The sequence below is a fragment of the Pollachius pollachius genome (genome assembly GCF_949987615.1).
Source record: "Pollachius pollachius genome assembly, chromosome: 11".
In the NCBI taxonomy this organism is placed as follows: Eukaryota; Metazoa; Chordata; class Actinopteri; order Gadiformes; family Gadidae; genus Pollachius; species Pollachius pollachius.
In genome coordinates, this window is record NC_136944.1 from 5,527,767 (window position 1) to 5,543,433 (window position 15,667).

General features: G+C 44.2%; 2 protein-coding genes across 2 annotated transcripts; one reads left to right on the plus strand and one right to left on the minus strand.

Moving 5' to 3' along the window:
* Positions 1-3,412: 3,412 nt before the first annotated feature.
* Positions 3,413-4,504, minus strand: rcvrna (recoverin a; the record flags this gene model as incomplete). The annotated part of the gene is made up of 3 exons (XM_079745774.1): positions 3,413-3,531; positions 3,675-3,786; positions 4,124-4,504. 3 exons carry the CDS (start codon positions 4,502-4,504, stop codon positions 3,413-3,415), a joined length of 612 nt encoding a protein of 203 aa, XP_079601900.1.
* Positions 4,505-7,544: 3,040 nt separating this feature from the next.
* Positions 7,545-13,055, plus strand: LOC307083236 (germ cell-specific gene 1-like protein; the record flags this gene model as incomplete). The annotated part of the gene is made up of 5 exons (XM_079747070.1): positions 7,545-7,848; positions 9,047-9,094; positions 9,485-9,637; positions 12,127-12,238; positions 12,749-13,055. The coding sequence occupies 5 exons, from the start codon at positions 7,545-7,547 to the stop codon at positions 13,053-13,055; spliced, it is 924 nt and encodes a 307-aa protein (XP_079603196.1).
* Between the last annotated feature and the right edge of the window lie 2,612 nt (positions 13,056-15,667).

Below are 15,667 nucleotides of genomic sequence, written 5' to 3' on the forward strand. Positions count from 1 at the left end.
CCCCTTTAAATGTGTTGTCTTCTATGTGTTGTAAGTGGAAACTGTTAAGGTAAAAGAGATTGGTGTATTTTAAATAGTTTTAAGTTTAGTTTAGTGATAAGACACTTTGTGAAAACTAAACCTTCCAATTAAGACAAATCAAACAATAAATTAAGACAATGGTATTGCATTTATTTTAGATAACGAAAATAAGAAATATATTAGAACCGATATTAGATATATATTTATATTTTAATATTTTACCTATTGGTTTTTTGGTGGATAATGCATGTTTGCAATCTCTCGCTGTTATTTTAAACTGAGAATTGGGACATTTGTGGGCCGGCCATGTTTCCATTGTAACTTAGGTACAGTGAAACAGATATACAGCGATTTGGAGATATAGCATGGTGCACTGGAACAACAGCTTCACCCCTAGGCTCACAACCATCTGCTCGTGTATACTGTGTGATATAAGACACCTCGGGATGCACCCTTAACTAAACGTACCTTTTTGAGTGTTGATGTCCAGTGGATGGATTTGATGTGCACAAAAGATGACCCATGCTACAACAAACACCTCTTAGTGCCTGATGGGTGTCTGCCTGGAATGTCTTAGATAGCCTCTCCTCTGCTGTACATTTGTACATACACAACCTACATGTATTCTGCTGTCCCACCAACAGTGTCCCAGGACAGGCGTGGGTGTCCTAGGTGCTGGTAAACGGCGGCTGGTTTTAGTCTTGCTAAGTACACAGGGAGGATCTGAATGCTAGCAGCAGCCAGCGGGAGGTGATGGAGCCATTTCAAACTGGAATATCTGTTTGGGTGCACCTGGCAGTGGAGTCTAAGTACGGCTGCTCTGATCCACAGCTACAGCTTACAAGCTAGGTTGGGCATTTGGGTATCGAACCCAGCTCAAGTGTCCCACCCCAAACCGTTAGTGTTTGATTATGGCCGACTGATCCATCCATTCATACCGCGCTTACGCTGTAGGAGCTTACTATGGATTTCAAACAAGATTGCATGAACTGAACTGTGTGTGTGTGTGTGTGTGTGCGTGTGTGTGTGTGTGTGTGTGTGTGTGTGTGTGTGTGTGTACATACATGTTGTTTCCATGTTTGACTTTGTCGCTACACTCTGTTGTCGTGGAAATGTTTCCAATACTGTGTTTAAGGCATGGACATAACAAACGGTGGCCCTCCTTATGAGCTCTACTTACTTTTCGATAATCACCCAACATGATAGATCTCTCCTCGTAGTCCCGGTTCATCCAATCGAATAATTGACATTCCTCATTTGCATCACCGTGTCTTCTGTGTAAAATGTCCAGAGGTAATTTTAACCGAAGATAGCTAAACGCTAAGTTGTTGTTCTTTTTGCAGTTGTTTGATGCCCCCCCCCCCCCCCCCCCCCCCCAAGTTCTTCAGATGGATAAAACGTTGTACAAGTGTGTGTATGTGTTTTTGTCAACATCCCTTACTCTGAATGATGCTCTTCAGTGCCAGAAAGGACTGCTCCGGCAGAGTAAAGCGTTCTGCCTTTTGTGACCCGTGTTCAGTTTTGTGCATCATGTCAAACGTTTCAGCTTGTTTACATTTTTCATATTGGTGAGCGATGTCCACACGGTGTTCTGTGCTAATCAGTGTCTGGAATAAATATCTTCCTTGAAAACAAAGAAACTAAAGTGTGAACCGTGTCGGTGATCTTTGTGATTATCCAGTTACCATGGCTACTGTGCAGTCATCTGATCAGTTGTGCTTTGTCGGTTGGCCACATGGAACAAACGCCTTTGGACTGAGTCTAGTATAGACAAAGAAAGAGGTGGCGAGATACCGGCGAAGAGAAAGAGTGAACTACACCCAAGTGCGGTGTCAGAAACACCTTTCTTTCTCACAGATCATACTGACGCTGACACACAGAGACTTTGACAAACATATGCAACCACAGCAGCAAGAGATGTGGCATCCTGCGACCAGAAGAGGACAACAAATCCGGAAAAGAGAGAGAGAGAAAGAGAGAGAGAGAGAGAAAAGAGAGAGAGAGCGAGAGAGAGATTGAGATTCTGTGATTACGGTATTTAAACCTCAAATTATTTCTCCTTATCGCAATGGTCTTATTTTGTAAATAACATTACCAATACGGTTCTAATTATGTATTATTTTGTGGATATAGAAAATAGAAACACGTATACATACAGAGATCCATTTTAGCAGATGCACTTTTTATTGTGAAACTTTTATATTGTATAGAATAAGACTTTGAGGACTAAATTAGGGGAATTAATTAAATTGACGCTAAATGTCTTCACAATGAATGCGTGGATCTGTCTACCAGCAGAGATACAAAGAAAGAACATTCTACAAGAAGAATGAAACCATGTCAAAGGTTTTGGATGGAAAAAACTCAAACTTTAAAATACAAGTCCATTATACACCAAACTCTCGCACAAAGTGTGATTTCTGATCCATATCAGAGTGAGTGTGACACAGCACTTTCACCCATCAACAAGACCCTTTAAGAAAACAACGACAAACAGACAGTAAACAAGTCAACAAAAACACAACCTATCTCACCCAAACTCATCTTATCTCCAAATCTTCTAAAACCTAGTCCGGTATTAGTAAGTGAAATGCTCTGTGAGAGTATCTGTTTCTAGGTGAGTAGGCCAGGGATAGGGACATTTAGACTTTGGAATGCTCCCAGCTTATTTCTGACCAATAAGGGCTTTGGTTCAGGGAATCCATTTTTCCTGTCAATCTGCAATCTGCATGCACACAGCGTAACCATGTATCCATCACTGGTGTGTAAACACTTCTCAATGGCCCAGAAACACACCTATAGAGCAGTGCACCTAGAGCACTGTGCCAATTCCTTATTACGAGACACTTCAGTCAGCAAGCTACGTGTGTCTCAGATGTCCTTCAGCGTCTAATAGGATTAGTGGACTCCAAGGAATTGTTAACCAGATCCTAATCCACAGCTCTGCCTCAGACTCTCTGCTGTTACAGTAATGAGTAAATCAAAGTGTCGATCACAACACTGCTAAACTCTGCCACAACATGGCCGAGTGCTTGGGGTTGGGGGCCTGATTGAGTTGCACTGAAAACCCGGAGTTGTAGAATGAGAGTGGTTTGGAATAAGCTTCTGTGTAGGTGGAGGACTGCGAAAGTCAACCCAAACCATGTTCCCAGTCATGTTAATTAAACGTCTGGAATTCGAGTAGTAGTTCCAGATCATTGATCTTAAAGTTGAACAAAACGTTGTATCTAACTTTGAAGATAGATAAGACATATTCTGCCACTGTGGGCAAAGTCTGTTCGATTAAAACCTCATAGTTTCTGGTCTGCGGAAGGAAAGAGAATCAGGGGTGGACGTGCAGATAGATGGCGTTAGCATGTAGACAATGAAGAGTGAATTGATAAACCAGGGGCTACTGCCTCTTCTCCTTTAGTTTGTCTTTAATCTTCTGGGGCTCGTCGTACTGAATCAAGCGCAGTATGTCCTTGTTGTCCATCACTCCCTGGATGAATTCTCCTTCTGCGATTTTATCTGTGGGGTCAAAGATTGTCGTTGTTTCAACCGCAAAAAAACACTTGAATTGGAATTCACCCAATCTGAAGTATTTCAACAACTGAAGTATTTTTCCTTGATTTTAGATGCATGAATAGACAAGTGATAACGGACTTCCATACCGTTGTCTTTTTTTCCGAAGAAGTCCCAGATTTTCTCCGACCTCTTCTCCGGTGTGTCTTCATCCTCTGGAAGGCCCTTCTGGTCTTCCTCAGGAATCATATTGAATATTGACTGAACATGAGAGATGTTTTTAGTGTAAGGTTTCAGTATAAAAAATAAAAGTAATAAATATAGCCTAAATGTAAAAATAATTGCAAAGGACAACATTAACATTTTTTATCTGTCATCTGCTTTGCACGATATATAACAACGTTCTCATGGCCATCATTAAGCCCAAAGCACATGGCTGTGTCTGGGCAGACAGCTTTTGTATTTGTGCATCACATTTCAATCCGTTGGCTTTGCTCCGTTTAAACATTATAATTCTAGTTCTTGTTTGAGTCGTGCAACAAATATGAGACAAAATTTGCTCTCTGAGCTACACACTAAAAACGAATACCGGTCGTACCTTAACAATCTCCTGGATTTCATTCTTGCTGATGGTTCCGTTCCCATCCACGTCGTACAAGGCAAAGGCCCACTCCAGTTTCTGCAACGTTTTACCCCCAGAGGTGAGGTGAAGCGCTACGATATACTCTTTAAAGTCTAAGGTACCGTCTGCGTTCGTGTCAAAACTCCTGAACACGTGCCTGGCGTAAGCACTGGGGTCGGCGTTGGGAAAAAAGCTTGCGTAGATGCCTTCAAACTGCTTCTTGCTGATCTTGCCGCCGGGGCATTCCTTGAGGAAGCACTGGTACCAGGTGCACAGCTCGGTCTCTGAGTACTTGGTGTTCGACTTGAGGTCCTCCAGAACTTCCTTGGAAAGCGCTCCACTCTTTGAGTTGCCCATGGCGGTTGCAGTGAAGCTGGCAAAAGGACAACCCGTTTTTGAGGTTGGTTTGTTTGTCTTGAATTTTATTTCTGGGCTCTCCGATCTAATCTTCTATCCCCTTCTGGGGCCCTTGTCCTCTTTGTCGACTACTAATTTGTGTTATCTTAATATCTAAATATCAGCCGGGGGGATTGAAGTAACGCTGATGCAGAACTGCCTGAGATTGTTGAGGCTGAGGACCAGAGTGAGATAAGAGGCCCGCCTACCTAAATCCAGACATGCTGTCTTCAAGCTTAAAGGGATAACCACGTCACCGTGCTATGACACATGCATCCATATCTGAACCAGAGGTATTAATGGGGTGGAGTGCAGTGCACAACGCTGCACTGAGGCAACGCAAGATGTAAATACTTCCAGGAAACGGTTTCAAAATATTTATGTAACAATGGTCAATGTAGGACATGGCCTCTTTTATTCAATCTCAAACTTCATTGGATTTAAATAAGGGAGGGTATAAGGCAGACTGTTGTGACTGCATGTTCAAGATTAATTAGCATAAATAAGGATAATTTGTATAATGTGGTACTGGTGGTGAGTTGCTTCTGTGCTATATTAAACATTTTTTTGTTTGGGAAGAGATCTGAGGAAGATTAGCTTCATTTATATATAATCATTATCTGCATAATTATGAATGCTTATTCAATACATTTTGATATGATCACCAAGCCGTAACAATGTGAAAGGACTCATGTGGCTGTAACATTAGAGCTTGCACAATCAGAGATCGAACTCAACTGATTAATGTTAGGTAGCAAGTTAGTCGAGGACAACTGAAGAACCACAACATTTGAACACAATAATGTTAGGTAGCAAGTAAGCCGAGGACTACAACTGAAGAACCACAACATTGTGTTGTGCCACTTTGCCATCCTTGGGAAGTCCATACAAAGGTACTTTTCAGCCCTATCCACTAGCCAAAGCTCTAAATAGTTTATCTTGAGGTCTTGCCTAAATCCGGGGAGGCGGGAGTTAGTTGCTGAAAGGCGGGACTTCCTCACGGATTTGAACACTGACAGACGAGCTGTTTGTTGAAGTTCAGAAGGGGTGTTTTCACGGAGGGGTGTTACTGCCCTTTGGTGTGCTCTATGAGCTTTATAGCTGGGCAGATTTTATGCTTAAAACACTAAACTGCTATGTCTAGACAAAGGAAAAAGCATAATATAACCCCTTTAACTCACTATTCACACATATTCAAGTTTTTAATTTCCCAAACAAAATGTATCATTCGAATGTTATGAAAATACTGTTCGAATAATAAATATCCATCTAAAATCTGATCAATCGACTCACAGTATCACAGAGCCCAATCTGAGTAGCAATCCAACCCTCAACCCTAAAATTCCCAGAAGAAGTCAAATCCCCAGGTTGGCTTTGCCTTCATGTCCTACTCATTTTTATTTACATGCAATCTCTCATCCGCCAGCTGATTACTCCAATTCTAAGGGGCTTATCGATCGTGTCCCTCCTGTCAGGTAAGTATTATATAAAAGGGATCATGCTAGGAGCAACATTAAGCAGAGGCTTACCATTTTCATCAAGTGGACAGCTGAGCCCCGTTTCTGTCAGAGGGTCACCTAGCATGGCCAAGCTCAGGGAAGGTCTTCTGTTTGGATGTATTCTCTGCTCGCAGTGAGGGATTTTGAGAGAAGTGAAGAGAAGCAGCCAGTTTTGCTCATGGTAACTAAAGTTTCAACTTGGTTTGCTGTTGACAGTGCAACCCTCCATTTAAACGAGTCGAATAGGTGTGACAGTGTTTATGGTGAAATTGAAAACAAAACACAAACACAGAACAACAAACCCACAAAGCACTACAAAATTGCAAAATGATAATGCTAGAATCTTTAGGATCAATCTATTGAAATTATCCAATCCATGGATTTTACTTCTGCACAAATGCTGTAAATTGCTTTCCATGCTTTCTCATAATGCCTTTTTTGATTATGCAGATATATTCCAATTGTTCCTTTAGTCTATCACCTTTCCTGCCACTAATACACAAACAATGTCTACATCATTTTTTAACTGACGGCTGGACACACACACACACACGCACACACACACGCACACGCACACACACACACAAAACCGGAAATGACAAATTATTGGGAATAAAGGCCGCCTATATTCCCTCCCCCTCAACAGCTGTTATCTCTGATATTTACTCAAGTAATTCCTCATCATGTACATGTACGTTCCATATCAGCTGGCGATTGGTTGGAAGCAGATTTTCTTACACACAAACACACACAGGACTACATGCGTGCAGACACACATTTTGGGACTTGAAATTGTCCAGTCTTCTACCAGTATACCAGTCTCTACAGCACTGTATAGCATGTCTTTGATCTGATCCCTATGGTTGGGATTGCTGTCAGTTATACTACAACATAAAACATGCAAAACTCCCCTCCCCCCCCCCAAAAAAAAAAAAGTCTGGGAAAGGCCAACAGAGCGATCCTTGCATTAGATTAAAACCCAAAGATTAAACTAATCTTTTTTTTCATTTAAATGCTCAAAAATGGTCCAGGGTATAATTTGCTATTTGTAATAGATGATATTACAGTGGAAGATTTAATTCGGGGGAGGAGCAAGACGGGTTTCACCCAGAGGATGAGAGAGAGAGAGAGAGAGAGAGAGAGAGAGAGAGAGAGAGAGAGGATGAGCAAGAGAGAGAAGAGAGAGGAGAGAGGGAGGGAGCACAAGTTCAAATCGAACAGAGAACCGCTAAGAACGTTCCGGCCGACCCGGGACACCCCGTCGTCCGTTAGCCTCCTAGCATGAACCCTACTAGCATGAAACCGACGCTAGCAGGAAACCGCCGCGGCCTAGCACAGCGTTTGCAGAGCTCCAACCGCCGTCACCCAAAAACCTCAAACGCAACATCAACAACAAGATTATGAAGATTTGACATATCTGGGAGGAGGGACCGGACTTCCCAAAGCCAGGATTAGGGGCTTTTTTTCTGTCGCCTCTCCTAGCTGGCGTGCTGGCCGGGAGCATGAGGTTGGAGCGTGGGTGGCGGGCTTCGCTCGCGCTCACGCTCAACGTGGTGGCGTTCTCCTTCGCCGTGCTGGCCGTGACCACCAGCTACTGGTGCGAGGGCACCCGGAAGGTGGTCAAGCCCTTCTGCACGGGCCCGCCGCTGAAGGTCAAGCAGTGGTTCTGCATCCGCTTCAACAGCTCCAACCTCAACGACAGCCGGCTGGTGCAGTACATCTGGGAGACGGGCGAGGAGAAGTTCCTCATGAGGAGGTTCCACACCGGCATCTTCTTCTCCTGCGAGCAAGCCGCCGACATGAACGGTTAGACGTGGTTCCGATTGGTCGGAACTGCAGACACTTGTCTTGTGATTGGTTGATAGGCCGAATGTGAGGCCTGTCGATCAGTATGGGCCCATGCATTTAGCAAGGACAGAAATGACTATTAATATCATGGTGGTGGGGTAACAGCAGGACCTGTTTAGCTGTTGTTTTACAAGGCTATTAATGAGTTGAATTTTTAGCACAATATTGTGATGGGCTAGGTCGTCTGTGGTTGTACTGTGACATTCTGGTGGTTATGTTGACCTGTGCTTGATGAGTGCATTGTAAGTGAATTAAATCACCCATAACTTAGCCATCATATCAACATTATTAATGACCTGTAATTATTTTTGCAGTGAATTTTTTCTTTTTGCCATTATAGATGTAAAGCGTGATAAAAATCCTGACCCAACCCCATTTACCTGCTTTCCCTTTGTGTTGTTAGTGAAATGTTGGTCCCTTGTATTTCTTCATAATTCTGTTCCCCTGGCTTGTATAAAACCTTGTCCGAACACGTGTAATATATACATCCTCTGGATTTGACCTGTGTTCATCTCAGAAAATAATAATATAAGACATATATTTAATTCCCAACTGACAAGGATTAGATGAGATGAACAACATTGGAATTATGCTGTTCTTTTGGATGTTTGCAAACTGGTCAGGGAGGAATATTACAAAATACTTATTATTCAGTATGCAGAGGGAGAGGCAGGAGTGGCTTGGTTGTTTCACTCGTAGTCGAGGTTCCGGGTTTGAACCCCAATGTCCGCAGCCTAAACTGTAGTCATCCGATGGCAAGATGCCTATCCTCTACCTGCCTCTTAATGACATGCATCTGAATTCACTGTCTAACCCCTACATGTTTCTCACCGACCTGTCTCTGTATTCAAAATCCCGCCCCTAAACAACCTGTCTTTGTTAACCCCAACCTGCTTCTCAATTACCTGTTTCAATGCTGCCTAACCCCTACCTGCTTCTCGTGACCTGTCTCTGTATTCACTGTCTAACCCCTACCTGCTTCTCGTGACCTGTCTCTGTATTCACTGTCTAACCCCTACCTGCTTCTCGTGACCTGTCTCTGTATTCACTGTCTAACCCCTAACAAGCTCCTTATCGACCAGTCTATGTCCAGTTTCATCAACGGGTCTGCTAAAGGAGATAATGATTGTGTTTCTCCTCTATTGTCCGCCAACAGGGTTCGACTGCAGGGACTTCTCAGAAATCGCTCCTGCACACGAACGAGGTTTGTGTGTGTGGTTAGATGTGTCAGTACAACCTAAGTGTAACCTAACACCACTGAGTGACGCAAACAAAAACAATGGGATTCACTGACATAGTGTGACGATTGGCGTTGCGTTCTGTCCGATATCCTGTTTACCTCGAGCGTGACCGATGTTCTCTCTCGCTCTCTCCGCCTCTCTCTCTCTCTCTCCCCCCAATCTCTTTCTCTCCCCCACTCACCCCCTCTCCCTCTCTCTCCCCCCTCTCTCTCTCTCTCCCCCCCCTCTCTCTCTCTCTCTCCCTCCCCCAATCTCTTTCTCTCCCCCACTCACCCCCTCTCCCTCTCTCTCTCCCCCCTCTCTCTCTCTCTCTCCCTCCCCCAATCTCTTTCTCTCCCCCACTCTCCCCCCAGGGGTCCTCTGGCTGTGCATCGTGGCAGAGAGCTTCTACCTGGCCCTGCTGTTTGCGGGGGGGACCCTCATGACGCTGGAGCAGTGTCCCTGCTTCAGCGTCATGAACAAGCTCAAGCTCAACGCCTTCGCCGCCATGTGCACTGCGCTGTCCGGTAAGTCTTGGACGTAAACTATTTCAGTTTTTATTTTGACCACATGTTTCAAGCCCACAGCAGTTAAGAATGCTTTCTTCTCCACCTTGGACAACGCCATACGTGGTTTTATGAGTTTGTAGATAAGTTAAACACTGCACACATGGCCTCCTTGCCGTTCTGTCCCAGCCAAGACAGACCAAAGGTTTACCTGTAGGCGTGGCTTATTGACCATTCCACCCTCTTCCAATATCTATATATTATATCATATTACCTGTGTTTGAGAGATGCTTTGTGAACGACCTCCAGAATGCAAGCTTGTTTTCCGTTGTGTCTGGATATAACACTTGTTGAGCATTCACCACTCTCCGAGACATACCCAGCCGAAACGACGATACCACAAAGTATTAAATTAGTCCATCCTCTGCCACTTGTTTCCTTCACCTTCTTGGTTCTAAAAGGGGACATATTATACCACCAGGTGAGTGTGATTAGCCTTACAAGCCGTTTCGAAAATCTGCCCCATATGACATCACTAGTGGGCATGTCCACCTAGATCTGTGCTGGATAGATCAGTCTACCAGCCTACTAAGTGGACTGAAGTAAACGTTGCTCAGCTATCCAGCACAGATCTAGGTGGACACGCCCACTAGTGATGTCATATGGGGCAGATTTTCGAAACGGCTTGTAAGGCTAATCACTCACACCTGGTGGTATAATATGTCCCCTTTAACATCTGCTGGGTGGCGGGATGTATGTTATTCTTTTGTCTGAATGTTATTCTGCAAACACTTCCACCCACCTTAAACATATGTTTGTATTATGCGTTAAAAGTATTTTTTGTGCCTAAAACTCAATATATAATAGAAATAATCCACAATCCAAGTTGTTAAAATGTACACCATACAAACTGATGAGATTATTACACGGCCGTTTATTGTCTCTCGACTCGCTCTTGCAAAGGAGGATTAGGATAAAAATAAGCAGATCGAGAAGCTTTCATCAGACAAATGTTTGAACCGGGAGTGAAAATGCCAAGTTGTGCCGGGGCAAACCATGGATGCATAAGATGATAGAACAGCTTTGTTTTATTTCAGGGAAACCGGGGCCATAGGTTAATGCAGAGGGGTTAATGCAATCCTCAATATGCCATACCAATGAAACAACACCCTAAAACCACACCCATTTCCACACAAAACAGGCTACCAAAGATAGTGTAGAGGGATAGAGAGGTAGAGAAGATTGAGGCAGAGCAGAAAGAGGTGGAGAGGAGAGGGAGCAGAAAAGAGGAAGACCAGAAAGAGGGCGACTGAAGAGAGGTAGAGCAGATGGGGGTAGAGAGGAGAGAGGTAGAGAGGTAGAGAGGTAGAGAAGGAAGAGGTAGAGCAGAAAGACGTAGAGCAGAGAGGGGTAGAGAGGGAGGAGGAGACGGTGTTTGGAAGAAGACTTTCGGCAGCAGCAGCAGCGGCGGCCTGCACACTGGCCACTCGCTGCCTCTGAGGATTTTGTGGTTTGTGGATTAATCGGATTGGTCCCCGGGGCAGCGGTCTTTGGCCGTGACAAGACCCACACCGAAGGCCCCCCTCCGCGCGGCCGCTCATCTCCCCTCCCGTTGTTATGCGTTAATCCGTAGAAAAGCTCCTCTTGCCCATCTCGCGGCCCATGCACCGCTACTGAGCTGGGGAAGGAGCTAAGGGCTGCCAGGGAGAGGCCGAGGAGACGCGGCCACCGTTGAGATCGCCTGCTCGGACCCCGAATGGTCCACTGAAATTAGTCTCATCAGACCGAAGCAATTAATCCCCTTGTCCCCCGCTGGTACGTGTAAATATGGCTTCAGCGCGTAAACATTGATCACATGCAAAGGGAAAACGCTTCGCACAGACGCTTCCTACGGACGCTTCCTTGAGACGCTTCCTTGAGACGCTTCCTACGAATGCTTCCTACGGAGGCGTCCTACAGATGCTTCCTACAGACGCTTCCTTGATTTCCTAGGAATAAGTTGGGAAGCACTGCAGCACACTACCCTGTCTTCTTAAACAGTCATTGGTTGATTTAGCATTTTGCAACAAGATAGCTCTTGTATTTGCTGCCTTGCTCCTAGGCAAGCCCTCACTATAAACAGCTGTTTGATGACCACATCCAACATCCAGTTCAGATGCATGAGGGGGATCTTCAGTTTTGTTGATACATGCAAGTATCAGGATTCTTTGCTTTCCGCAAAAATTGTATCGTCAGGTTGACTCAAATATATTTTTGGTTTATTTAAGCCGTAAACATCTAAGTATTAATAGACTTTATCGAGGGGGGACTGTGTATTTGATTTTAATGAATGTACATGAACTATGTTAATTTGGCCAGGTTAATTTATAAAAGCAAGGGCTGACACTGGCAGTACAACCCAAACATATACGTTCTTTAAAACCATAACATTGAATCCTAACATTGTCATCGCGCAATACATACATACCATTTCGGCACTCAAAAAGGCATGCATCTGTTGTCTCTGGCAGGGCTCTGTGGGATGGTGGCACACATGATGTTCACCACCATCTTCCAGCTGGCCGTGGCCATGGGGCCAGAGGACTGGAGACCGAAGTCCTGGGACTACAGCTGGTCCTACGCGTAAGTACAGCCGCACATCCCATCGGCAACAGACAGACAGACAGACAGACAGACAGACAGACAGACACCGACCCTTTAAATCTGGATCCGCTCCGACTATTTGAGGAGGAAACAGTGAAGTCTGACATGTTTTCTAACAGTGAAAGACACCAATCTCAAGGAGCTAATAATTACACATTGCTTCCCTTTGGTCATTGTGTTAAACCAGCCAAAAGCGCGCCAGGAGGACGATCCAGCTTGTTGATTGGCTACCTCAAAAGCATATCAGAAGCAGAAAGAAACATATTGCTCCTCTCCAGACCCTTCTGCAGGGCGAATTCAAATTGCCGGCAGAATGGGCTGGGGGTACCCAGTCTACCCTACACCAGCGGTGGACCTTGAGTTGGACACTAGGCGCTGTACTGCAGCTGCCCACTGCTCATAGAGCTTCAGCTAGTGATGGCGTGGCTTCAATGCGGGGATTCTGTTGTGCTCGGGCCATGTTAATAAATAACCATATCTCTCTCCCAGCCTGGCGTGGAGCTCCTTCGGCACCTGCATGGGCTCAGCGGTGACGGCGCTGAACCGCTACACGAAAACCATTGTGGAGTTCAAGTACAAGCGGCGGAACATCGAGAAGAGCCTGCACATCAAGCAGAAGCTCCTGGACCTGGAGCTCCCGGACAACATGTGGGACGTGTATCTGACGCCCGGGCCGCCGGGCCAGCCGGGAGCGGGGACCGCGCCGCCCGTCAACGGACACAAGCCCGCCAGCGGAAAGGGCGTGGCAGCAGACGGAGCCGCCGTGGCCGACCGACAAGGAGAGGAGTACTGTTGAGAACAGAAGGGAACAAGGCAACCACACAAACTGGACCTGATGTTAAGGGCAAACACGCCGAAGGCTGGAGATAGGATTTATGTCTCCAATGTGTTTGACTCAAGCATGCTTGATTTTTAGGAGGGGGGGGGGGGGGGGGGGGGGGGACTGTGGCCCAGTTGTTCCCTCTGGACCTAGCTTCAAAACCAGCAGATGTTACTGTGAATGTCCACATAGCCAACAGGTTTTAATCTGAACTCTGAAGAGGCGCTCTGGACATGTTGCACTGCGATATTTTAACCAAACCAGTTGGGTGCTGTATTTAGACAGGTGTCAGACAGGTGTCAGGTCTACAGGTGCGTTGACGAACCATGACCTTTATCATTACGTCTGGGTCTTGTTTTAGTCCCCCGCTGTTTCTGCAGCCAGTCCGCTCCTTAGATGTTTTCAGGCAACCAAGCGTTCAAAAGCGTGTCAAAATGTGTTAGCTTGAAGGGTTCTGGATTTCAATTACACATCTTAAACTTGATTGATATCGTCACTGTTGGGCGTACACCTTGTATCCAAATGATTAGTTGTTGTTGTTTTTTTTTAAATCAATGCTATAGTTTATAAATATTTAACAAATGAAAAGTATTAAAGAAAGTTTGTGGCTAAAACTTGCAACTCCTTCGGATCCTCAAACTGTAAAAAAAAAAAAGTACATAGCTCGACTCTGTAAACGTTAGAAGAATACACAGCAGTAGTAAGTGAGAGTCGTTTGCAATGCAAGTGCTGCAGTGCAAATCTAAATAATGAAGTGGTTAGATTAATTAATTAATAGTGGCGTTTGTATCCTAATCTTTTATATAATATTTTGGCCACATGCAGGAAAAGCTGAGCGCACACAGCTATAATGAACCTGCAAGTCAATGATGACCTAATGTGATATAACTAACGTCCCGTTTCGAGAACAAAACACATAAGCTGTTCCACAACCCTGTAACTTAATTTGAGCTTAATTTTGCTTAAGGATCTGACTATATATAAAGACAATACCAACTTTGACGACATGGTGGTCAGTTAACAAAGAATAATGGATTTCCCCCAAATCCTGAAATCCCCTTCAATACTTTTGAACACACACGGTTTCAGTAGACAGCATCTATGTTTTAACACGAACACGCACACACATACGGCGACATTACAGTAAGGCAGCAATGACATTGAAATGGTTAATTAAAAATAATTTATCGATACAAATATTTAAATAGTTAAAGACAAACATGCGGTTTAGTTGAACATACAAATGCTGCCAAGTTTCAATTACTGACAAATTAAATAAAGAAATGTTGGCAGGTTGGCACCCATTGTACGTTCTCACTGCTTTCTGCTTCTACAGTGATAAAGACAAAATCACCATATCAAGTTTTAGTCGAAATCATTCAGACCCTATAGGCGTGGCTTCTTTTACCATTCAGTCAGTAGGCTATTGAGTGGCGAAGCCACGCCCTTTCCGGTAGAGCCATTGGACCTATGAGATCGAAAAATATGAATGGGTTTCAATGGAGAAAATAATTATTTTCTGGTCCCAGTCTTTATATGCCAAGGATTACACATATGTTGTTTTTAGATTTAAATGATATTTTTCATGCAAAGAAAACTAAAGAAATTCGCGAAGACGTTTGACAATGTTAGGTTTTGTGTTCGCTTTGTGAACTACAGCCCCTCGCTTCTCTCGATGCGAATGATATAAGTCACCACCACTCTGGTACATACATGGCGATCTCTCTGCTCCACTTCACCGCTTTTTTTCCACGGGGAGGATAAAACCATCGAAAGAGGTGAACACCATTATAAGTCGGGGCATGTGGATAGTTTCAATTATGCCATTGGGGAGATTGTCGGTCTTGTCCACGCCAGTCGCAGGGAACGTGACGTCACAAATGAGACGTTTAGTCTTTCTCATTATGTTTTCTCTACGCCTTTAACTGAACAATTGCACAATAAACGGTCAAAGTCTTCACATGAAAAATAATCATTTAAATCCACAAACATATGTGTAATCCGGGGCATATAAAGACTGGGACCAGAAGATAATTATTTTCTCTCCATTGAAACCCATTCATATTTTTCGATCTCATAGATCCCATGCGCTCTACCGGAAGGGGCGTGACTTCGCCACTCTAAAGACTGGACGTGGTTCATGAGGTAGAAATTCAGAGTGCATGTCCATTTACTTTTTATCCCTGTGTTGAACCTTTACCACTCAGAGTCATACCGACCCCCGAATCCCCGCTGCCAGACGCATACAGATTAAACTTAATTTGTTTGCTATTTTTGGGCAAACGAAAATGAGCACACTGTGAATTAATAAAAATAAAAATCACCCATATGTTGCTCTTTAAAATCATCCTAATTTTGCTATTAATGAGACCTGATATAGAACAAATATGTAGCAATAATAGTTCCCCTTCAGGAAATGTTAATGAAGTTAATTGCAGCTAATTAACGATGCGCTCTTCGTAACCATTCTTTGGGTTGTCCTCGATATATTTCTTGATGTACCAGCAAGAAATGTGCGCCTTCAGGTCATCTTCAGCCAAAAACTCCAAGGCAGCCTGCCGATATAAAATAAACACTCATGAAAAAAA